This window comes from Lonchura striata, chromosome 22, assembly GCF_046129695.1.
Source record: "Lonchura striata isolate bLonStr1 chromosome 22, bLonStr1.mat, whole genome shotgun sequence".
Classification (NCBI taxonomy): Eukaryota; Metazoa; Chordata; class Aves; order Passeriformes; family Estrildidae; genus Lonchura; species Lonchura striata.
This window is the reverse complement of record NC_134624.1, coordinates 10,119,366-10,144,984: the sequence shown is the minus strand read 5'-3', so window position 1 is coordinate 10,144,984 and position 25,619 is coordinate 10,119,366. Positions and strand designations below refer to the sequence as shown.

Below are 25,619 nucleotides of genomic sequence, written 5' to 3'. Positions count from 1 at the left end.
CAGCCAGTGGTAAATATGAGATTACTGATTTAAAGCTTTCAGAAATAGAATGATATCATCCTTTTAAAGGGGATGCTTTAAGACTTTTTGCTATCTAATGTTAATTTTGAATACTCAACAAATGAAGAGTTCAAATACATTTTGGGTTAATATGAGCATCCATAAGCATATATATGGGTTAGTATGAGCATCCATAATAATTATACATCAGTTTAATTTAGTCCTTCTTTGTTACTTGTTTTTAATTCAGTAAATATATTTGCTCACTAATGTTGTGTTATTTGTAGAAGTGTGGAAGAAATTGGTGCCCTTATGGCAGATACAGAGCAGACTTCAGCATTACCATAACTCATTAAAATAAGATGAAAGTAGAGCTGCAAAACAAATTCTGTCTTTTGGTGACAAAATTGTGAAAAAGGGAAATTCCACTCCTCCAATATGACTTTTTCAGACATGTGGAAAGAACAGAGTGGATATTCCTGACCTGTTTGTGCTGGCTCTGCTGAGACAAATAAGCAGAGTATACAGAATTCACATGACTCTGTGTCATATTTTGGGGGAGAGTAAGTAATATTAGCTTTTTGAATGATCAAGGTTCTTCAGCTTTAGCAAAATGGTTTATTTTGATGATCTGCAATTTTCTGGCCTGTTTTTCTATCCTGTGTTTGGGACCTACAAATAAAGTGCAGTTTACTTAGTACTAGGTAAGGCCTGTGTTCCTTACCTGTTTACTTTGGGAGGGAAGAAGGTCAAGTGCAGGCAGTGGATTCCCAGGGACTCAGTCAAAGCTGTAAGAGTGTTTAATGCTCTGAACCTCCAGGGTGAGCCCATCACTTTCTGTGAAGAAGCGTTCGTGTCCCACCGTTCGTCTGTGATGAGGCAGTTCCTGCAGAATGCCATCCAGCTCCAGCTCTTCAAGCAGGTACTGCCTCCAGTGATCCATGGAGAAGCAGATTCTTCAGTTATTTTATAAATGAGTTATTTTAACAAGGTGGGGTCTGGGGGACTGTTTCTAAATCTCTTGATCCTGTAGTGCAGCCCCTCACTTCCTGCTTGCTGGCTTCTCTCAGAATCAAGTGCTGAGGCTTTCTGTAGAGGTGGATGGGTTTTCCCACTGATGGTCTCTGAGCTCAAGGGTTTTTCTTACCTGAGCATACCTAGACCAAAGATATCTCCTGTAGACTTTGTCCAGGAAGCATATTACTGTTGAACATAGAACTACTGCTTTAGGGCAGCTGGAAACATGTATGTGTAGCCAAACATGAATGCTAGTTTTTAGCAAAGCCACACACCTTAGGGCAGTTGTCAACACTGTGTCAGTTTTGGTAGTATTTTCATTCTGAGGCCCTACCCAATACATACCTTGAGGTTATTCCAGCTAATGAAGGATAAAGTCTTTCTGAAAAGATGAAGAATGGGATGGTTGATGTGTTTCTGTCTTCTAATGCTGATGCAGTTCATTGATGGGCGTCTGGATCTGCTGAACTCTGGGGAGGGCTTCAGTGACGTGTTTGAAGAGGAGATAAATATGGGAGAATATGCAGGTAAGAAATATTGTAAGGTAATTTCAGACACTTTTGTTGGCTTACCATTTGTGGGTTATCATGATGGAATTGGTCATTGCTGCTAGGTAAATAAATAACTGAGGCTTTGTGATCTTGGCAGCCTGAAATGTCTTAAATTTTTGTTCTTTCCTTTGTCAAGAGCTTTGAATAATGTATTGTAGTCTGAGCAATGCTTGTTCAGTCTTCAAAAACCTCAGCATTACCACTTTAATAAAATACAAATAAAAGAGTTCTTGGATTGGAGGAAAAAATCTTGGCTTTACCCAGACCCACCTCAGATTTCTTTTAGTGAACTTAAAAACATCTGTCTTCTCACATGTCTGAGACAACATAGAGAAAACAGGAAAATATAAATCTCTCATCAATGTTATGTTTTCTACTGAAAGAAAAGGCTGGCTGTCCTGTTCTGTCCATGCTCCAGAACCACTAAGTGTTGTTTTCTGTTCAGCAGAGGGTAACAGTTTGTTTGTTTGTGTTTGGTTCTCTGTAGGTAGCGACAAACTGTACCACCAGTGGCTGTCCACAGTGAGGGTAAGCACATGAGATCCTGCCAGACACCCTGAACTGGGGTTGGCCCCTTGAAGATTTTCATGTAGTGACAGAGACAGTAAATCTTAAAGCTTTTTACATCTGGTTGCATATAATCAAATTTGATTTCTGGAAATGTTATTTTGCACCGAAAGTAGGAAATAAATTAGCCAGGGTTTAATTCCTTGGATTTTGCCCTTCTGTGTTTCTCAGTAAGGTGCTGTATAGCAATAGTCCATGGGGTGTGGCATGGGTGTAGAACAGCAACCAGGTGAACAGATTGTTGCAGCTGATGTATCACTGGCTCATCACTTTGATTATATTTATCACATGAAATTCAACTGTTCTAGAATTAATGTTTGTGACTGGAATTAGATTTCATTTTCCCTCAGTTTATCCCTTTATCAACTACTTATGTCTTAAAAAGGCACCATGTGTGTGATAATCAGGACTGTGGGAAGAGGGAAAGGAAAAGAGCAAAGTAAAACCAGATCTCCTCTTGTCAGACTGAACGTACAGACTGTCCTGAGGCAGTCTCTGGCTCAGACTGTGTTGCTCAGGATACTTGTGTCTTAAACTTGGGTAGGATTTTGGTGGAATGTACAGAACAGCCCTGGGGTGAGTGGAAGCACAGGACACAGCTTGTGAGGCGTGTAAGGCAAGGGCTCTTGGGAGGCCCCCATATTGTCCCTTGGACAAGGGCTGTATTAAACAGAACTGGGCAAAACCAGAGCCACATTCAGAGTGGGTTTCCTTGGGTCTTTTTATTTAAATCTGACCTTTTCATACTCAGCTCTGCTAATAAGGCTAGTTAATGCTGTTATTTTAAGTTAAGAACGGTAGATTTTAGATGGCTGTTTGCTTTAAAGAGCTTTGATAACATTTCTTCCCTTGTTACTATAATTACAGAAAGGAAGTGGAGCCATTTTAAACACAGTAAAGACCAAGGCTAACCCCGCCATGAAGACTGTCTATAAGTTTGTAAGTATTGAGTACTGGCTTACTACCGAGATAAGAGTCTAATTACAGTTCTGTTTTAACCTTTCAAATGAGACTCAAGACTTACATCCATTTTTATTTGACTCACAAAATTACTCAAAATATACATTCATTCAAATTTCAAATTTAAATGAAAAAGTAATTTTGAAATTTAAACTCAATTGAAATGCAAAGTACAATGGGAACTTGTGATTTCTTTTGAAAGTACAGATGATAAATTCCATTTATTACACAGAACTCTTTCTGAGAAATAGTGCCTGTGTTCTCTGCTAGGCAGCTCTACCATCTCATCATTACTCTGTTGGAAATCATTGTTACCTCAGCTTTCCCTGCTTGCAGCTTCATCGAAAGAAGAGAATCCTCTCATTTTCCAAATTGTTTCCATCTTTTCTAAATGTCAATTAATTTTCCCTAGAGATTTCTTATACCTGCTTATTTAGAGCCCAACTTACTGAGTTATTCTTTAAATGGAAGTGTTTTCAGTGCTGTTAACAAACAGCTGGTGTGTTGCTGTGCTGTGGTGTGTGGCTGCCAGCTCCACTCTGCCAGATCAAACAGCACAGAAACAAGTGAGCATTTCCTATATGCTCAGTTCTGGGAAAAAATGCTATGAAAACCATTGAGATAACCATTCAAACTTTGTTTTCTTCCTGCCTTCCTCCAGCCTGAGAGGAGTAGGATGAGATTGGCTCTGCTAAATGGAACTGGCATCCAGAGCACTGTGAGGAGAGTTTGCAGGCTCACTGCCAGTATGGAAGAATAGAAGTTTATAGCAAAGATAAATACTGGGGAACACTGAGGGTGTGGAATGCAAAAAGATGAAAGATGTCTGTGGCTTCAAAACAGGGCAAACAAAATTTTTGCAACAAAGATGGGGTGGTGTTTTTTGTTTATCTGGGGTCTTTTCAGCTTTCTGTTTGTTTTAATGTGTTTTTAGTATCCTGTTACATTTTTTCTTGCCATTTTTGTTAACTGAAAATAAACTTAGTCACTGCTGGAAATAGAAGGGAATTTTAACTTAAATTATTTTTCATGCAGGCAAAAGATCATGCAAAAATGGGAATAAAAGAAGTGAAAAACCGCTTGAAGCAAAAGGTACTTGAAGTTCTTATTCAAAATGTATAAGCACCATGTCTGAAATCCTTAGCCACTGAAAGCATGATGTGATCAATAGGAAGCTGTTTGATACAGTGCTGTTAGCACACTTCAAAATGCATTACCAGCTGTCCTGGATTTTTCACACTTATAAATATTCACAGACAAAAAAAAAATTGTCTTCAAATACATGAAAGCTCTGACTTAAACCCACAAAAGCCAGAAAATTGAGTGTTCTGCTTGGAGTGGTCCTGCTTCTGTCTTTCGTGCTGGGGCACTGTGTGAGGGGGCTGCATGTGGATTGGGAGCACTTCCCTACAGTTCTGGCAGTGAACTTTTTGCAAATGGCAAATTGTTGTTATTTTTGCAGTAATCAGTCAGGAAAAGTGGCATGAAATTTGTCTGCCTTTGGGAAGGGGATTTCTGCATTTCTTGAATGTCTGCTGCAAAGTTCAGACAGGAAGGAATTTATTAGAGTTGGTGTCCATTGCCAGTTGGAATTTTGCAGGAAAAAATACTTACTGTTTGTTTTTTCCCAAATCTGTGTGTGTATGTTTGTAAACAGCACAATTCCCAGCTGCTCCGCTGTGTTGGAGGGATGTGTTATCCAATCCCAGCTGCTCCTTTTAAACCACAGGTACAGGCACACTGGCACACACCTCATGAGTACCTGGGTAACTCTGCCCTGGGTTATTGCAGATACTCTCTTTATTCTGTGCATCAGAGCTCTCAGAGTCATGGAGAGAGCCAGGCAGCTGACCTGCTGAGAGAGCTGAAGTTCTTATTCAGAAATTTGTATTCAATTTGTTGCATAGGAGTTTGGGTGGGTTTTTTTTAATCTGTGCTCTCTCTGTAAATTTATTTTCTAAATTTCTAGACCATCCTCTTAAGTTAGGGCTACAAATGTTGGTGGGCAGAGAGAAGTGCTCCTGAGCCTGTCCTCAGGCTGTTCCTCCAAAGGGGTTTCTGTGCAGCCGGGCTGTGAAGCGAGGATTTGCCTGTGTACATTCCAGCTGCTGCTCCCTCTCTGCACGCTCCAGGCATTGCTGCAGAATCTTGGGAAGATAAAGTTGCTTCAGATGCTTTTATGTTATTTTATTACTCTACATTATATATGACCACTGTAGGTATAATTTGAAAACAACAGAAACACGAAGCAGTTTTCTTGTACATGGATTTCTTTATGACATTCTGTGTGTTTCACTTCTGGACGTAATGTTCTGCCTTCTCATGTGTGTTTCTAAAGCAGTTGGAGCTGTGTAACATGCCCAGGTTTTTTCCTGCTGTTTAAATGCTAATAGAATTGTGTGCTGTTGTGTGACATTTGTATATGAGGCTGAGAAAAGCCTCATTCAGTCATTGCTTTATTTTATTATTATTATTATTGTTGTCTTCCTGGTCTGTCAAGCGGCAAGCTTCTCTTTAAAAAACACACATAACATTTACAACTAAATGGCCCAGTTTTGTTTCACTTTCTTTATGTGGTGTATTTATAAGGGAGATGCTTAAACATGATTGTTCAACATAGGCTTTCACAGGAACTTAAAAGATAGTTGTGAGTTGACACACACTGCTCAACCTCTCCTTCCTTTATTATTCTGTCCTTTTCTATCCCATCCTCTTCTCCATGTGAAGGCAGGTAGGAAGGTAACTAAAATTAGGGATTGCTCTGTTAAAAGTGATAAAAATAGCAAACATTGCTTTGGTCACCCTCCTTTTTAATCTAAATGTCTGTGCTGCTCCATTATGGGTCTGTTATGCACAGGTCTATTAATGCATCCTCCCCAGCTTTTATGTAAGAGCATTGTATTTGTCCTGTTTCCTCACTAGCATGTGTGTTAACTGACTGACATTCTGGTATCATTAAATACTTACTTTTTGCCAAATTTGGGATGCTAGTCTTTCATCTTCTAAGAGTAACCTAAGGTTATTTTTAAGCTGAACTTACTGTCCACTGCATTTTAACATACTATTTTCCATTATTAATATAGAAAGTATGCAGGCCTCTGGTAAGGAAAAGTCAAATATAAACATCCCTTTTCCAGTTTTTGCTGCCAAATCTGAGCAGCTTCTGTACAAGATACAATTTAAAAATGCAATAAAGTGGAGGTTCTGCTTCTTCCAACTCTGCATAGCAATGGTGACCTCTTAAATATAATCAAGAGCCCATTTTGCCCTTGGTCTGCTCCAGTCTTGGGTTTGAATTGCAAATGAGAAATGCAGGATTGACCTGTTGAGAGGTCACTGTGGTGTGTGTAAGGTCCTTCTTTAATATGATAGTGGAGATTGAATGGTGCTCCATTTCCATCCCTTGTTCATTTGTGGTGCAGTATTTCAAAGCAACAGAAATAGTTTTCAGAGGATTCTTATGAGTGAGAGCAAATAATTGTTAATAGATACAGCCTAGTAGCTTTATTTTATATCTGATACAGTTATTTTTTTCTTCTTTTTTTCCTCTTTTTTTCTTTTTCATTTCCCTTTTTTTTTTTCTTTTTTTGCAAAGGCTGCTTTTTTCCATCTCACGGACGGACCATGGTGGTCAAGTCCCTCTGTTAGTGGCTCATTTGAAGCTTAACTACATAGAATTAGGAAGAGGGAGGAATATGAATGGTACCGTCCTCAACTTTCAGTCAGGAGAATAGAACTTACTGAAAGCTCTGGCTAAGACAATTTATATAAATGGTTGGGTACTTGGCATTAATATATTCAACATTATTTTAGTTACTAGAGCCCTGTGTGGCTCTAGTTAATGCTGGTATTCTAGAAACAACTCATTTAGAGCTTTATAACACAACCTGCACAACGTTCAAGGCACTCAGTATGTGTTTTGCTCCTCTCTAACCACTGTTTGCAGTCCATCACAAAATTTAAGATCAGATTTCACTGTTTTTTTAACTCCAATGTGTTTTCATTGAAGACAGAAAACAAACTTTTGTGAAGCAGATTTTGCTTTGATGAGTGAAGCTGTTTTGATGATTTGTTTGCCTTTTGGGGATGTTGAAAAAATAGTGAGGAATCAAATAATTTAATTCTCATATTTTATTAAGCAGTTTTAAAAAATATATATTGTGGTTTCATTGGAAGTCTGTGCACCAAACACAGTGGAAGTAGGCTTTAGGAACAGGTTATCTTTTATATGCAATTATATCATCAGAGAAGTAGAGGCAATCTATAGCAATAAAAGCTCAAGGATTTGCAGTGATCGTTACACATCTGAGGGGATTTTGCTTAATGGCTTAATCTCTCTTATCTTTCATCTCCTTCCATTCCCCTCATGTCCAAACTTTTGTGTCCTTTTTCTGGTTTTTGGGGGTTTGCCTGGGAAGGTGCTTGGCTCTCCATTGCCTCCCAGCTGTGTGCTGCCTTGATTGGAGCCACAGCCCCAGGCAGGGCTCTGCAGGGCCGGGAGCAGCCCCTGCTCAGCTCAGCTTGGGTGGCCCTGGGGGTGCTGGAGCTTTGGCACCTCCGGGCACCTTCAGTGAGGCTCCACCCCACAGAAATCTGTACAATGGGTTTGTGTTTAGTCTCATTGCAAGGAATGGTGCTGCCACAGGCTGTGTGAGCCTAGATGAGGAGATCCCGTGGTGGCTCAGTGCTCTCTGGAGCTGGAGTAGGAGTTTGACAGACACTCAGGTTTTTTGTCAATGCCTTGCTTTGGGGTTCTTTGTTACTAATTCGGAGGACTTTGTTGTACGTTTTCAAGACAAGGTGTCATTGTGCAGCTGAAGGGCGGGGGGAAGAAAAAGTTTTTCTCTCTAGTTTGACCTTAACAAGTTGTTAATTCCCCATGATCCTTATGCCCGTATTGGGGAACCACTGCTCTACCAGCTGGATCTAAAGAGGGGTCTCAGCTTCTCTGTGGAGCAGACAAAGCCCCTTAGAAAGTCCATCCAGCTTTTTGTTTCATTTGACCTAAACACATTAGGTCAGTGTGTGTCCAAAGGAACCATTTCTAATTGGCCATCAGCTTACACGGCTCATTATTGTACCTGAGCGAGCCGGGGGCTCACGGGGCCGTGTCAGAGGTCAGGGAATCAAAGCCCTGCTGGTGGCAGCAGCCACCCTTAGGTCAGCCTTGCAGAGCTCCAGCCTGTGCAGCCTTCTCTCCATATTTACCCAGCTTTATTTCCTTGGCATTGTTGCAGAGATGTAAGGTTTGGGGCCCACTGCGTTACAGACTGTTTCTCAACTCACTTTCAAACTCTTTGCTCCTTCTCTGATTCCTGGTGTCTGCAGGCCTTTGTCCTTTTTCAAAATCTGTGTTACACACCCTGCACTTGCCAAGTCCTCTAACCTGGCCTGGTGGGTCACTTCTGGAGATGAGAACTAATGTCAGAGTAAGCAAAAAGTGTTCTGCCAGGCAGCCCTTGGTGTCGTACATCTCCTGGAGGCATATTCAGTGCACACAGACTCCCAAGATGAAATGCAAAGCTAACTAAGCTCTGAGTTCCATCTCTCCTTGCCACTTCCACCAGTAATTGTTCTGCTATGGGTAATTCTGTGCAGTACGTTAATGGAATTACTGTGTTCATTTAGGTTTACAATAAGCAGAATGCCCTGTCCCTGCGCTTCTGTTGAGTTCATTTCTAAAATAGAAAATCTGAGCTATGTTTTTTTTCTCCACATACATTTCCTGGCTTTTGCGTGTTCAAGTCAGACATTTTATTGAATGTCCTGTTTGCACCACTGGTACTGGGAGGAGAGAGGGGTTGTGTACAAGCTCTGATGGATGAAATGTTTTGTTCTAATGATGTTTTCTTTTCTGTGCTTTGGTGTTTTTTTCCCCTAACATCCAAATTGTTAGTCAGCATTATCCTCTAGTGTCTTCTTTGTGCGCCTTCCCCTCACTCAGGAGTGTTCCTGGCCATGCTATTCACCTTTTCCTACCACACAGGACATTGCTGAGAACGGCTGCTCGGCCACGCCCGAGGAGCCCCTGCCCAGGACAGCACCATCGCCACTGGCTGAGAAGAAGGACCCGAAACTAAGAGAGGACAGAAGACCAATCACAGTACATTTTGGTCAGGTAGGTCTTAGTGTAAGTTGTTCTCAATCGTGGGACTCAGCAAGAATAGTTCTGAGAAAAGTCATGATAACAAATATGCCAAACGCTTCATTATCTTCAATCACTGAACTCTGCTATTTTAGTTTTATTTCTGTTCTGTCTGTTTAAAGGGGATTCTAAAACCTGATTTCTTGGGCTTTGCAGATTCCCATCGTTCAGATGATGATTTTGAGGAAAATAAACGATGAGTGAATCAGGGGGAAGCATAAATATTGTTGCAATTTTATAAACTATTTTGTGGCTGTTTTAGCATGCAAGGTGCTACAGCCCTCAGGACTGAGGGTGTAGAATTTAAAACATCCCCTATTATCTAGCCAGATCATTAGTGTCAATATGGAATGTCCAACTATTAAAGCATTTGAACATTCTCTGAAAATTAAATGCGATGAACTAAGATGGAAAAATCAATTAATAGCTTGTTAGTGTGCTCTGTATTCAGTATTGACAGCTGAGCTGTTCACGTTAGTTACTCGTGTAATGCTTCTTTTGATATGTCTGCAAAACAGAGAGTTTGGGGGGTGGGGTTTGAAGAGCTAGCTATTTAGAAAATGTTGTAGTTGCTGTGATTTTCATGGGAAAACATCCAGTGTTTATTATCAGTTTGCCAGTTTCCCCTATTAAGTATAGACTGACTCAAAATATGACATTATTTGCGTTCACAGTTCTCTTTTCTTTTGCTGTCTATTCTTTACACTGTTCTGACCAAAAAACAGGACGGAATATCTGATTTCTTCTAAGGAAGCAAAGTGTACATTTAAAGCAATTGTAAAACATTACAAAATGTGAAGCAAACCAGTTTTAGAGAAGTGTCTGTGAATAGAAACCAGTTGGTGTGGCCGCATTGACTGTTCAGGTATTAGATGGGGCTACCCGAGGTCTGATCAGTGCTCAGAGCAATGTTGTCTGCATAATTTCAGAAGTAGATTTATTTTTTCAGTAGTTTCACCAGTGTACTAAAAGTAAGTTCTTGGAGACTTTTAAAAAATCATTCTCTTCCAATTAAGTATTTTCTGTAGACATCTGTTTTTCAGTTACTATCAGTGCCACTACAGTTGAGAGGAACTGGGGCTACTGGAGGAATGCAGCCATCTAGCTCCAGCAGGGACAAGTTACATTTCATTTGAAGCAGTCAGAAATCAGATAATATTACAATTTATTTTCAGTTTTTCCTTTAGAGTTTTGTGAACAATGGGTGGTTCAAGCATTATAGTAGATTAATGAAATATATATTTGAGTGGTAAGTGCAAATTTAAATTCATGAGGTTTTTTAACAGTCACTTTCAAATTTTTTAATGATCACTTTTCTGTGTTGAAAGAAACACACATCAGCTTTCCTGACCCCTGGCTGTGGGGAGAGGCTCGCTGGCTAAATGCTTATTGCTGTCATCACGTTACAAATGTTGGTTTCCAAAAACCGATCTGACTTAGCAGTTGTAGGGCTGTCTGACTCAGCCTTCGTCCTGGCACAGGTCTGCTTTTCCTGATAGCCCAATGCCAAAACAAAAATGAAATCGTACGTTCATTCAAAAGGAAAAGATGTTCAGGTTTATGAAATATAGATTAAGGCTTTGGGGAGGAAAAAAGCAGCAACATTTTGTGTATAAATGGGAGATGGCTTCTAACTCGTGATTAAAGGCAGAGATTTTAATGTCACTTTTAACTCTGTCTAGAATACAGAAGGTGGGAACAATTAAAAAGGCACAAGAACTCTGAAATAAGGGCTGTTTGTGCATTCACAGCTCTTCTAAACTGAAGAGGATGAAAGAGGCTTTTTTCTCATTGTCAGGGGCTCTCTCGGAGCGCAGCATTGTGCGGCTGGCAGCGAGGTTTAAAATGCATGCATGCGCTGGGGTCAGGGCCCGGCTCGGGGCGGGCGGTGCAGGGAGCCCGGCCGCAGCGCTGCAGCGGCGCTCCGCCGCCGCGCGGGCCTTTAATTGAGACGTGCTGTCAAAGTGACAAACACATTTGCATACAGTCTATTTATTTTCCTCGGAAAGGTCTGCAGTCTGCTGTTGGTTGAACATTCTTAATCAGCTCGCTGTAAGTGAGCCGGCAGCGAGCTGTCCTGTGCTGGTGCTTCTCTTCATTACATGACAGATTAGCTAAAGGGGGATGGGCTAGCGAGCCAGCAACAACCTTTAATTTTAACTCATTATCTCTCACCCTAGAGTGAGGGAGTTGCTGTTTTTTCCAAACACAGTTATGTATCTGCAGTTGTTAGGCTACAAAAAATATCAGTAAGATATCTTGATGTACCTGTAAAAGCACAGCCTCTGAGTTGATGGCTCACCAAAATTTGGCAGTAATTGGCTGACTGGTGGGAAATTCTGTATGTCCTGGCTCATCTTGGTGAGTGGTGATCAGGCATCATTGGGAGAGCCTTGTTTATTATGGAATTGTTTCAATGATGCTTTCTGTAATACTAAGACATTGTGGGGAAACTCCCCTTGATGGTAAAAGGAAGGATTTTAGCCAGATAGCCTGGGGCAGCGAAATTAAGATCTAAACAATGTTCTTAGTAAGACACCACTGTGAGAGGGTGGGATCACTGCTCTTCTGGGTTGGGACATTGCATACTTTACCCAGAGTGTACCTTTCTTATTGATCCCTGCATCAACCAAATGCAGGAGCTATCACCATGGGCTCTGGGACAACACAACTGTACTCAACAAGTAGCAGGAGCAGTACAGGCAGTTCAGGGTTTAATGAGTGGGGAGAAGAGGGAACAATTTTCAAGCCAGGGCCAAGATTCAAATTGAAGGTTTGTAGTACTGAGGAGTGCTCTAAGAGTAAGGTTAATTATTAGAAAAGATCAGTGCTACAGAGAACATCTCTTGTGGTTCTGGGCTGATGGTTGGACTTGATGATCTTTCCAGTCTTTTTCAACCTTAATGATTCTATGAATGTCCTATTACTTCTTTCTTCTGGTTTGTTGTCTTAGAAACCGACCAAAATGTCCTTAAAGCATCAAGCACATACTGCATATTCAGCTGTCAGAGCTGTCCTCAGGATCCTTCCCAGTGTGCCAGGCAGGGCAGCACTGGGAGCCCAGTAAGCCCCGACCAGGGCAGAGTGGGACACTAATGCAGGTGATTTGTGACTCGGGGGTTTGGGCTCTTGTTTCCATGCCCACACCTGTACCTTTTAGGTAGAACGCATGTGTCTGTGTTGTCTTTGAGCTGTTTGGAGAATAAACACTACACAGTGTCATGGTGACTGTTTTGAACAGGTTCCTTGTCCAAGAAAACAGCTGTTGGGGCTACTTTGGCAGGACCCTCAGAGTTCATACAGGATTGGTACCTGTGCCCAGTTTTCCACCTAGTCTGGGAGAGGTGGTGTGAGCACGCAGGATGAGCCCAAGGGCTTCAAAATCAAACCTAAACTTGGAACATTCCTCCTTAGGAACTTTCCCACAGTCAGTAGCACCCCTGATTTAGTACAATTAAACCAGCAAATGATAAGTTGATGGAAACATCACTTGTTGGGAAAGGGAATAATTTCATTAGAACAAAGTGATCCTGGCAGTTGTGTACAGCTCTCTAATTGTGTCTGTTACAATTAGAATATATTTTGTCAGCTTAGCTGGGTTTATGTTTTCTATGACTTGTTTTTATTTATCAGCAAATGGGATATTTAATTCCATTTATGCACCAAAAGGTGTAAAGCTTAAGACAATACAAAAGACTCTTACACATATCTTTCGTAGAGGGATTCAGTCATGTTCCACTCTTGATGCAAACTACAGAGAATCAGTGCTCTTGGAGACTAATGTAAATAGATATGAAACAAATAGAAAATGCACTAATGTACTGAAGCAGCTTGTCTGACTTTGGAAAAGCTTCTCTGGGTTCTCTCCCTGGCTCATTCTGACTGCTTTTAAACTCTTGCAGGCCACAACATGGAAATTGCCATCTTTTTTGCTGTTTTGAACACTTTTGCTGTAAATGAACATGTTCATTTTTCCTAGTCACAGTCTGCACTTGGACACACAGAACAAACAACACTGTCAGGGCAGTGCTCTTCTTCCAGGAGATTAAACGGCATTAAGAGGTCAGGGGAAAGATGGGGAGAACACCAGCCAGCTACATTCCAGGAATGCAGAACAGGATCACTGAGGCCAGAGGCAGCAGAGGAGGGATTATCTCCAGGGTAAAAGGGATGAAGTAGGGAAGAGAGGAAGGCTCCTTTGCCAGACCCTGTGACTCCCTTCACACCCAGGTGCATCGGAACAATAGCAGATTCCCCTGGATCACAGCAGGCATTGTGTGGCACTGAGGTAGAAACCAAAGGGGAAAGGGGAAAACAAGTTCATTTGCTAATATTCGTGTAACTGTATGCTCTGCTTAAGCAAATGAGCCTCCCTTCCACTCTTCCCCACGGATGAGCAATGTGGGTCCCCATTTCCTTTCTCTGGAGCCACATGGGGCTTTCTCCCTGTCTCTATTTGATTCTTTATGGATTTAGCAAAAGTGTAAGTTCTTTAAAATGATTTTGTCTTCAGAAAGCGTATCTTCTACTCCTTTCTTTGCCCGTGCCTTTCAAGAAGGAATTTAATGTTACTCAGTAAAAGTCGCCTCACAAGAAAGACACATGTCTTGGCCCAGAAGCACTTGTCCATCTAATGTCTGCTTGAGACCACTCAAATGTCCCATCAAGTTCTCAGGGGACGGTGTTCTTAGAGTAGTAAAACCAATGTCAATGGACAAGACAATGATGCATTGGATTGCAGTTGCACTTTGTGGTGTGCAGGATTAGCAGAGATGGCAATCCATGTGGTGGGAGTTAGGGAATGCCTGCACTGGCCATGTGTGCTAATGTGGGACAAGAGTGAGCAGCACCTGCAGAGTGTGCCCAGGGTCTCTGCCCCTCCTGCATCTGCTCCCCAGGGCTTCCCAAGGAGCAGGCACAGCTGGATTCTCTCAAGCCACTGCAGCAGGGGGCCTGGTGCCATGCCATGCAAGAATTCATGCTTTGCATTGAGATTGTGGCCCCAGACTGCATCCAGCACATGTGTTCAGCCATGAAAAAGCACCTTGCAGAGCATGGCTTTCAGTATTTTCCAGCTGTCTTGGAATGTGAAGCACTCCTTACACAGGGATGCTGGGAATTTCTGCTGCCCTGAGTAGAGCCTGTCAGGTGCTGCAGTGCCTGGATGTGTGAAGGAAAGGCTGGCAGAGCCGACCTCCCAGGGCTTGTGACAAGCGACAGCAGCTGTAATGTGTCTGCAGTCTCCTTGTTAGACCTGTTCTGCTGAGGAACCCATAAATATCTTGTAGGGAGATCTTGGTCCATCACTGCTGGCATGTGGAAGGAGAGTGGTGCTTTATAAATAATACATACATCGAAAATAAATACATCAGTACATGCAAGGCTACCCAAATCATCTAGATTGACAACTTGGGGAGAGCTCCCAGTGTCTTATGGGTGACTTGCTTCTCTATCAATGTAGATCAGCATCCAGAGGCTTCTTATGTATTACTTATGAAGTTGATATGTACAGTTAGGCCAAACTGTGTGAATTGATTTCTGGGCCACTGGATTAAACCAGGAGATTAAAGACAAAAAGTATGTGAAACGTATAATTCTTCTAAATGCTGACCCCGCTGTGAGTGCTTGTTTGGCCAGGCATTTTTAGGTTTGCCCTTCAGAGCTGGGCTGATGAATACCACATAAAACAGTTGTGAGTGCCAGGCTGCAGATAGAGGGTCCATGTCCTTCTGTGGGTGTGTGGGGGACAGTGTCCCCCCAGTTATGCAGCCTGACTTGGTGAATGATGAAGGGGAGTGAAGCAGAGAGTCATTGCTGTTTAAAGAACCCCTTAAATGAGAGAGCATGTCTTTTTTCTTTTTCTTTTTTTTTTTTCTGTGCACATATTCCACTTGCTAGAGAGAAATAGCTGTTAAGAGATAATAAGGGATATGTCCATTTTCCAGCATTTTAAATCACGTAGGTTACATGATCTCTTTGATTTGAATTCCAGCATCAGGACCACAGAAAGCCAACGTAAAGCTGGCAAAATGACCAGTTAAAAAACACACACAAACCACTGTGGCTTTTTCCTTTAAATTTGATATTGCATTGCTGGATTTTCTAGTATTTTAAGTGAAAAATATATGTAGTTAGTTCCATGTTGATAATGTCCTTGAGGATTTGACAGTGAGATTTTCCAGCAGTTGCTCTTCGTTAGAATCCTGGTGGTGTTTAATAAGGCAGCCAAACTGCTGGCACCTCGGGCTCGTGTTTGTTCTCCGAGGGCTCGGGGCTGCTGCAGTAAGCACATCGACCAGGGCTGATCATTACAAGGGCGTACGCCACCATGAATAAAAATGTCACACGTTCTCCCATCTCACAGTGGTACAAAATGTCAGTCCTGTCAAACAGACATTGCAAGTAGCACTGAGCAGTCAGTACAAATTGGGAAGCTGAATATTCCCCCAGCTTTCTGATATTCTTCATCTGAAGCAGAAGAAAAGCAGTTGTTAACCTATTAGCTGTGATTTTAAACTCTGCTGAGGTAGTAGATGGATAGGCTTTAACACATGGGGATAAATATATTCCTGGGGTCTGGGATTTTTTGCAACATGTCTCTCCATCCATGTATGTTGAGGAATAGATAGAATGAAAACAAACTACAGCAAAATGAACCTCATTTTGGAAGAAGTCCTCTGGAAAAATGATTATCTCTGTGAGATTCTCTTTCAACCTCTGGCCAGTTTTACCTCTGTGAATAGTTATACAAAAGCCCTCCTTGCTGGCTTGCTGCAATCCACAAAGAGCCTGCTTTGATGAGTTAAGGGAGTTTTCCTTCATGGTCCTGTCATTATGCAGCAACATCACAGAAAGCTGGAATTTTATTCTCGTCCTGGACAAATGACGTTGTGCTGCGTCAGGGCAAGGCCCACCATGCGGTGCAGAGTCCATAGGATGTGTTCCTTCCTGGCTTAGTGTAGTACCAAGAGCATCCCTGTGTGTTCACAGAGTTACCCATCTAGGATTGAGGAGTGGGTATTGTCCGTGCAAGATTCTGCTGTTACTGCTGGGTCCAGAAAAAAAATCTGGTGCAAAAAGTGAAGTACAAAGTGGTGCCAAAATATCAAAGAAATAACAAGGAATTATACAAAGTCAGCAGTGGTTGCCCAAGAGGACAAGGAGAACAGTTCTGTGTCACAGTGAGTATTTCAAAGAAACGGACTCAAAGTCCATTCTTTGTGTAGAAATGTCTTTGTTTTTTCTGACACCTTCTCAGAACAAAAAGCTGGTGTGTGTTTAGAGTAGTGAATCATGATAAATGAATCCCCTGCCCAAACAGTGGTGAGTGCTGGAGCAAATTGCCAAGGAAGGCCCAATGAGGATCAGGGTTGGGAAAGCTCTGCAGGACCAGAGCAGAGCAGGTGGAAAAGGGATCAGTAAAACCCATGCCTGATCCTGCCTTGGGTAGTTACTGTCTGCAGCATGATCCTTTGTTATCCAGGGCCTCACTGCATGGGAACAAAATGGAAACAACATGTGTGAGGCTTCTTTGAACCAGAGTGACTCTAATTGAATTAAATGTTTTGTGCTCTGTAGGCACCTGTTTGCTGCGGGAAGAGGTACCTACTGCACATTGCTCAGTGTGCAGTGGCTTTCAGGCTGTGGTCTGCAGCAGATGGGCTCTGTGCCAGGTAAATAAGATGCTGTTGACAGGCATCTCCTTTGCAAAATGTCAGGAGTCCTCAAACTGCAAAGTGTCAGATAATATCAGTTTAATGGTTCAGGGGTTGTTTCCGTTTTTTCAGAAGAACTGAGTGCATGTACAGATGGGAGGAGGTCAGCGTTGATACTCAGCAGACAGAAAGTGAGAGTGGAGCACTAAGTGGTCACTGATACCACCTTCTGTGGGTTTCACTGCTGGTTTGCATGGGACAGGGATTTTCCTGTTACTGGAGCTGGGGAGTCATCAGAAGCCTTGACAGGTCTTTAAGCACAGGTACCATTGCACATGCTACTTTGGGCATGGCCTGTCTAAGGCTCCTGAACACACACTAAAAATAGATCTATATAATTCTCTTTTTTTTTTTTTTTTTTAAATTACATACAAAAGAAATAAAATACCATTCAGTTCTCTAGCCCAGGAGTTTATTGTTTAAGGCATGCGTTTTTAGAATAGCATCAGTTATCAACCATAATAATCCACAGTGGTGTTCTCATGGTTTTGGGATTTTGGCTTCAGGCATTGCTGCATTTTTGCCAGATTTGTTCTACCTTCCCAATCTACAAATGTGGCTTGAAGAATGAGGCATCCCTTAAAACATGGAGATTATTTTTATCACAGGACCCAGCAGATTTCCATTGATGTATATCAGAGTGTAAATTAAAAATGTATGCTGTAAAGTATACACTGTTCCTGTCATCCCAGTTTGTGAGCTGTACATATGGGAGCATGTAAAAAGCAGAGTGTGCTGTGCAGGGATCTGGCAGGATAATAAAACAGCTGCCTCGTAGATTCCGTCTGCTTTCTCTACTGAATCTTTTTAGGTACCAGCCATTTCTCAGTGTTGTTATTTTCTCCCCTTTTTTTTATGGACTGAGTGTTCAGTTGAGTCCAGCATGTTCTCCCAAAGTCAGCACATCCTGTAGCCTGGTGTGTGTGAGCCTGGCTTCATCCAGGTATCTCTCTCCCTTGGCTGATTGACGTTGAAGTGCTTTCAAACCAGTCCTCAATTTAGGAAGGAAATAAGATATTCATCTAGAAGAGTGTTGCTTTGGAAGTTATTGGAAACACACTCACTGCTAATTGAGAAACACTTCTTTCTCCACATATTAACAAACCAGTTCTCATCTGGTTGTTTTTCCTTTAAGCATTTCCTTCCAATTGCACTTGTTGCTGCACATGAACTAGCACCCCTGATTTACTCACAAGGCTGTTTTGAATGCCTCTTTAAAGAAAACCTCAAAAGACATCCACAGTTATTTTGAGATAATATTCTGCTCCAAGCCGTTACATCACAGACCAAAAATTATCCTTTTGTAATGCTTTCTCTGGTACAGAACTCTAAATAGCTGTATTGTGAAAGTTCCTTGGGTATATAATAGCTATTTTATGAGCTGTGGTATCTATCATACTTAAATAATATTTTGATAGTGTAAAAGTGAATGTAAGATTTTTCTTGCTCCAGCATCTCATAGCTTAAAGTCACTTGTCTGATAATTAGGAAAGCAGTGCCAGATCCGCAGTCATAAAAATGGCTTTCTGCAAATTTCCTGTCTGGTTGCTTCAGAAGTATTTAGAACAAGACGATTAAGCAAATATCCAGAGGAAAAAGGTATGCTGGTAAACAGCTATTGGTGAGAAAGTGCTAATTTAGACACTTCTCCCCTTCACAGAAAAAGCTATAGTACATATATTTAGGACCATACCTGGAATAGCAATTTAGCAGCTTTTAGCACTGCAGCCATGTGTTGGTGGGTGCCCATTCCTCCTTACAGCCCATGTAATTAAGTTGATATTCCAACACAGCTTCACCTGCTGACCTTTAGAAACAATGTGTTTTGCTGCATTAACAAATTAACTTCAAGTCAGTGGCTCTCCGGCAAACAGAGAGGTTGAACATTGCTTATCCCGCTGTGGTGGCAGGCAGGAGCTCCAGCGCTGGCAGTGCAGCTCCCTGCAGGTGCCTCCCCTGCACCCTGGGCCTGCTCCCGCCTGTGTTCACAGCCCTGCTTTAAGCCAGGCCTGTCCCTGCTCGGTGCAGGGGGTGCTGCTGGCCCCGGCCGTTCTCCTGCCCTGCTCCGAGACCTGCTGAGGCTCAGCAGTGCGCTGTGTGGTGCAGCACACAAACTCCACTGCTGGGAGCACCCCAGTGCAATCAGAGTGCTGGGTTTGCCTGTTGTTACAAGCACTGAGCTCACAGTTCTGAGAGTTAACACGAAGCCTGGTTAGAAGTCCGAGAATTTCTACACCTTTAATCTTTTCCCAAAGCAGCACTTGTATATGTCTTTATTGTGGAAACACATAGAACTATTTTTTGATCAGAGATGAAAGCTTAATCATATGTGATATTTAAATCTCAGCTGGAAAAAATAATCCAGTGACAGGATAAGGATATGAAAGTATTGGCTCCTGCAAAGGAGTACTTTATTGTAATATAAATATGTAGAATATTTTTATAATGTTCATTTTCACTTACACAGAATTAAAATGACATTTGCACAAGTAGTTTTGGGTTCTAGGCCACCATGATGCCTTAAGGCCTGATTTGTTATTGTCAATTGTAATTGTTGATCACTTAGGAGTAAAATCCAGGACAGGATCTGAGCATAAGTTCACCTTCAAGTGCATGAAAAGTTTAACTGAATCGGGGGGTTTTCCATGCTCTTACAGTCTGGTTTGAGGCCTTCTCCATAAGTGTTCACAAGCACTAAAATCACTTGAGATTTTAGTGAAAGTGTTTCTGAGTATTTTTCCATTTGCAAAAATGTAACCTAATACACTTGGACTTCGAGGTCCAAGAATGCACCCTGAACATCTCTGTTGCGTCAATCCATTTTGGCTGTCTGGTGTTGTCCCTGCTGCTCGTGCTGTGGCAGGAGCTGAGTTCAGCCTGGCATGGGTATCTGTGCTGCCAGGGCACATCGTAGGCCGTGGGGTTTATCACTGCTTTGGAAAAACAAAGTAAGAAAAATGGCATTTTGTGAGGTGAGTATGAAGGTAAATCACGTGCTGTCACATGCTCATGCTGCTTTTGCCAGGACATCAGAGGTGTTTCCATGCAGGTGACTTTAATTTAGTCTCCACTTTGCTGCAGCAGCACAGACTCCGCCCGCCGCGGCCGCCGCCCCCAAAGATCCAGCGCTCCTCCAGGCCCGTGAGTAGCTGGGGATTGTTTCACTGCCACAGCTTAACACTGCCTGAGTTACGCTCTTTGTAGCACTACTAAACCCTGGTAGTTTGGATTGTGGAACTCTGCACAGAAGCCATGTGTGAATTTTGCCATGTCCTAAACTGCCTTCTCTCTGCTGCGGCACAGCCCTGGGACCCGCGGTTCTGCTTTTCTCTGGCGAGCCCTGCAGCTCTCGGGCAGCTCTGCAGGTAACTGGGGCTGCTCTGGCCACGTCTGGTTTGACTTTTGCGGTGGTTTCTTACACACAAAGCCCTGCTAGACTGGCTGGTGGAAGTTTTTAGCCAGTGAGCTTTTGAAGACTTGCACTGAACTCAAATTTGAAAGGAAGCAGAAGTCTGAAGACATAATATTTATTCTCTGCAAGTTATGATTTTAATTAATTTGGGATGCCTAATTCTTCTCCATGTGTGAATAGACTTGAAGAAAGCGAGGTTGATCTTTGGTGGTAGAATATTTGTGGCGTGTTATGGATGACATACACTGGGTAACTCCATGGTGTAAAAGAAGGTCCAGCAGGTTGGCCAGAGGAAGGGACTCTTCCATGGAAGAACTGCACAGAAATTACTGGCAGTGCAGTTCCTGTATGTGTTAGGTAGGGAAACCTTATCTCAGCAGTTTTTCCTCAAAAACACTCACTATAGGACAGTTTTTACCTATGGACTATGCAGGATGGCATTAAAACTGGACACCCTGCTGGGTCTGCATCAGATGTTTATTTTTTTTAAAGGCACAGGCAAGAGTATCAGTTTAGGAGGGCTGTTGGTTTTTGGCACAGCATTGGAAGATATTTTTGTGTATTCAGGATTATATTCAGCTTTATGGATATAGTTCCCCCCAGATCATCTTACTTCTTGCTTCCTTACCCATACACATACATGCATAAGAACGATGCAAGTTTTCAAATCTGATCTTGCTAAAACTTGTTAAAATGTGTTTTGGATGAGCAGGTAACTGGTTAACAAGTGCAACTGAGTGTGTGTTTTAACTTTTGATCTCTGGTGCATGTTCCTGTGTGACATTTCAGCAGCATGTGTTTCTTCTCTTGCGTCTTTTTAACTCTGGGTGTTGAGCTTAATAGAGTCATTTTTATGGATTTTTCCTCTGAGGATTTCTGTTTTCTGTGTTTAAAAAATACCATTGACTATGATTATGTGTGTTGTCTTAAATACAAGGGACATGGGTGACCCTCCAAGATGTGTTTCACTAGGATTAGACTTTCCATGTACTGGGGTTCCCATAGTGCTGCCATGCCCTCGTGTTCCACATTTGGCAGGTGTAAGGGGGCATGTTGTGATTCCTCTGTACCAAAGTTGCTGAACTGTATTGTTCAAATTGAGTAATTTATTATGTGGAGGTCTTGCTAAGACTGTTTAATCTCCCAGCTGTAGGGTATTAATAGTCCTCACTATAACATGGTTGGTTCAACTGTCTTTGCTCCCAATGTGATTGAAAAAAGGTTGGAAATGTAATAATGAAAGCTCCTGTTGCATTCCTCTGGCTGTGTCAGTAAGTGGAACAGAAAGGCTTCATTCATCAAGGGGAAATTCAAGATAAATGTAAATTATTATAATCAATCCCAAAAATATGCTTGTATCAAATATACATAAATTTGTTGTTATTCAGAACTGTTATTTGGCTTTTAGTGGTTGCAACACATTTCTGTATGTGTAAATAATCCTTTTTGCAGGCTGCTTTTTCCTTCTCAGGCTTGGCAGCTCCTACAGAGGTGGGTATCAGCAAGTGGTTTATCCTGGCCTTGTACGCAAGCACTAAAGGGAGTGACCAGGTCCCTCTGCTCTTCCAGCCAGGGCCACATAATACCAGAATTCCTGAGAAATATTTTGTGCTGCAAGGAGGAATACATGGGCACTAGTGCTTGCAATATGAATAATTGCTGATGATAAAGCTAAAAACACAGACCAAAGAAAGGTTAAGGAAGCAGATCAGAGATGTGGTTTGCATTCTGCTGCTTTGGAAATAAGTGGTGGTGGTATTATGAAGGAGAGAGGGTTGTTGCTTTTAATTAATGGAGGTCTGTTTGGATTAATAGCGGTTGTTTGGAAACTTTATTCAATTAGAAAAAGTTAAAATATAATAATCATTAAGTTAATGGGGGCAGTAATAAGCACATTCAACCCTTCTGTCCTCGAAGTTTACCTTTTTTCTTTTGGCTGTGTGCTCACGTAATTGGATTTTTTTGATATTTTGCATTTGATAAGCATTTAACCTTGCCTCTGCGGCTATGTGAGACTCAAAATCCAGCAAGGAATTGATTTGATTCCTGGCTTTTCCCTGCAGTTCCCTGGGAACAATGCTCTAAATCCTGTTCAGCTTTGTCACTTTGCATCGCACTGGGCTGGGGGCCCCTGGAGCCACCCCAAACTCTCACCTCTCTCCCTCCTCGGCAGCACACCCACCCGAAAGGTGAAAGTGTTCCCAGCACGCTGACAGGCCAGCTTTACACATCAGCTCCCAGCTCCCATTTAATTAAGCAGCTTTGCTTTCTTCCTCTCTTTCCCTCTCTCCTTCGCGCTCTCCTCTGCCGTTCCTGCTGCCTGTCGCCCCCCTCTCCCGCACTCCTCTCTGCGGTCTCTCCCTGTTTTATCAGCCCTAATGAAGCAGTATTCTTCATCGATCCTGCTGATTGCCAGCCCATTCCTTTTGTTTGTTGGCACCGAGCCATTCTGCTGCGCTCTGACAGCTCAGCTCCTCTAATTAGCTCTGTTGTTCTTTTCCCCATGTTTCACCACGTTGCAAGTTCAGTTGAAGTTGCCACAAACTTAATCCTTCCATTCCTGCCATAAATTCACATTCTTAAGCTGTCTTTATTGTAGAGAGGAGCAGCCTTGTGTGGGGACTGATCTCCAAGACCTTAACATCTGACCTTTTCATAAGCCCTTTTTCCTAAGAAATAGTGGCAATACAAGTCTGGATTTCTTCATCATATCTGCTGTGCACCATTTCCTTTGAAATGAAAATTCAATGCAATAATGCTGCTGCTATATACTGGTGTATAGGGTACAAGCACTACACGCAATTTGGTGGCTTTCTCTTGGCAGGAAAATTTGAGGTTTATGTACCTGAGGAGAAAAATATAAAAAACAAAACCAAAGCAAACCTGGAAAGCCCCCCTCCCCCAACAAATTATATTTTTTTAAAACTTACGTAGTCACTCCAGAGCACTCAGGCCGTAGACCATGAACAGCTCCTTTCTCTTGTGCCTCTTAAGGGAGCACAAGCTCTGGGAGGTTAGGAACTGAACTGTATTCCCAACTTTATTTGGGTGTTTGGGCATTTCTGTTGAGATTAGCATTGAGCTGAGCCAACAGATCCAACTCTTTTTCAGGCAGAGTTGTACTTTCTTAACAAATCACAGGAAGCTGGTGTGTACAGTCTGCCCTGATGCTGCAAATTCCCTCATTTGACTCGCAGGGACAAGTACAGCACAGGATTCCTCAGCAGTGTAAGCTGGCATATACACAAATTTTGAGCACAAGTGCTTATTCCTTGCCTTGAAATAAGGCTTGTTTGCTTGTGGAGATCCTGGTCAGAAATCAAGCTGAATTTCCATACATTAGAAGGTGATGGATATGTATGTGAGACTGGATTGGCGGCAGCAGCATCTTCCACAGAAAAGCTTTGGATTTTACTTACAGACAACAGAAGTCTGCCTTAATGCCAGGAGTGATAATGATAATATGGCTGGCAAGGGTTTGTATTCAGCTGCTGGAAGGAAGCAAATTTTTAAAGAAGAATGAGCTGAGTTTTTAATGTTAAAATTTATCCTAAGTACACATTTTCCAGCACAGAGGTCCTCACTGAGAGGTTGGGTTCCTGGGAGGGAGTGGCCAGAAGGGTGATGGTATCAGAGCTGAGCCCCACTGCCAGTGCAATGTTCAGAGCACACGGACATTCCCAGCTTCTCTCTCACCACTGACTGCTTGGGAAGCTCACTCTCAGGGAATCTTTCTCTGAAATTGAGCTGTACCAAACAGGACAGGGCAAATAACAACCAGTGACAAGCCTGTAGGTTTCATCTGCAAGTCGTGGGGCCGGGTGGTTTATATTCGTCCTTCAGATTCACTGATGTATCCACACCCATGTGTAACGTTGTTGTGGCACAAAAACCTAAGCCAGGCCCAGTGGAAGATCCCTGTAGGATACTGGTGGCTCTCCATGTGTTGTCTGTGCCTGCTGCTGGATCAGGGGCAGTGTTTGATGAGATGTCTGTGTGCATGTCACAGGTTCGCCCCCCAAGACCTCATGTGGTTAAGAGGCCCAAGAGCAACATTGGTGTGGAGGGCCGGAGGACCTCAGTTCCCAGCCCAGAACAGTAAGTACTGTGCTGCTCTGCTTCTCTCTGCTTGCATCAGTGTGTTCAGAACTGGGACTCACCAAAGGGGACATTAAAAAATACTAGAGATCAAAGTTGGCTTTTAACTAAGAAAAGATTTTTTTCTTTTTAAATTTTGGAACATTGTAGGGGAAGCGTGAAAAATCAAGTTACCAAAGTTTGCTTATGGAGAAATTGTGGTTTGCCAAGTTACACATACTGTGGTCAGCCTCTTCAGTAAAAGTTTTCAGGTTGTGGAGATTTGTTAATTTTTTTGTTGTTCTGTTTTGCACTTTTCTTTTGAGGAAGTTGTCAGTTCCAGCCCTGCAGATGCAGTGTTTTTGGCAGGCTGTAGCTGGAGGGTGCAGAACTGTTTATTTGACAGTGATGGCAGAAGGGGCTGTGTCTGACTCTAGGGTGCATTAACAGGATGGTGATGTCTGTGTGAGCTGTGTGGTGAGGGCTTGCAGGGCTTCACTTTGCAGAGTATGAGCAAACTTATCCCTCCTTTAGCTGTGCCAGTGAAGGGGGAATGTTCTAAATCATCTGTGCTGCTGCAGCCCCCTGCTCCTGCACAAAAGGTGTTGGTGTCCAGTGTCTCACTTGTGCATACCAGTACAGGCATCTTCTATTGCCTCAGGGAGGCTTTTTCAGGCACTAATGTCACTTTTCCAGGGATTTTTGCAAAGACAACAAGGGGTGTGTGTTACAGATTCCTGACAGTGCCAGAGTGGAGTTAGCAATGGCCCCTCGGGGTGACCCTGACTAGGGAATGGATGTTCTGAGCTGTAGGTGTATTGAACTCTGGATGTTCTGAACTTGCCAGCACAGCCCAAACATGGAGGGACATCAGTGGGCATCGGTGCATGGATACCTCCTTCCAGCCACACCAGGGTAGGGGCATACTCTGGCTTTGGCCTAAACTGAACGGTGATTTCTCCCTTGTACAGAAGTATTTGTCCATTTTATAGTGGAATTTGGTTGCCCTCTTGTGGAGCAGATGCAGTTCCTGCAAAGGGCCATGCTGGCCCTGCACAGAGGTTGTGGGGATTTTTAAACTAAAAGCATTTTCTTAATATTTAATCTGATGAATCACTGCATTTAGGTGGAGAATAATTGAATCAATTTAACATTTATGTGTGTTCTGTGGAGGA

The 25,619-nt window shown here is 42.5% G+C and overlaps 1 protein-coding gene across 4 annotated transcripts in view; it reads left to right on the top strand.

The window, feature by feature from the left end:
- DENND1A (DENN domain containing 1A) overlaps positions 1–25,619 on the top strand; it is a 151,917-nt gene that overhangs the window by 117,515 nt on the left and 8,783 nt on the right. For 2 of the 4 annotated variants that reach the window (XM_077787932.1, XM_077787931.1), the window contains exons 14-21: positions 821–922; positions 1,457–1,544; positions 2,056–2,096; positions 3,003–3,074; positions 4,131–4,187; positions 9,082–9,213; positions 20,037–20,096; positions 24,377–24,465. In XM_077787932.1, the coding sequence (XP_077644058.1) occupies positions 821–922; positions 1,457–1,544; positions 2,056–2,096; positions 3,003–3,074; positions 4,131–4,187; positions 9,082–9,213; positions 20,037–20,096; positions 24,377–24,465 (641 nt within the window). The remainder of the gene's footprint in view (positions 1–820; positions 923–1,456; positions 1,545–2,055; positions 2,097–3,002; positions 3,075–4,130; positions 4,188–9,081; positions 9,214–20,036; positions 20,097–24,376; positions 24,466–25,619) is intronic. The other 2 variants (XM_021543691.2, XM_021543690.2) reach the window with 1 other exon arrangement.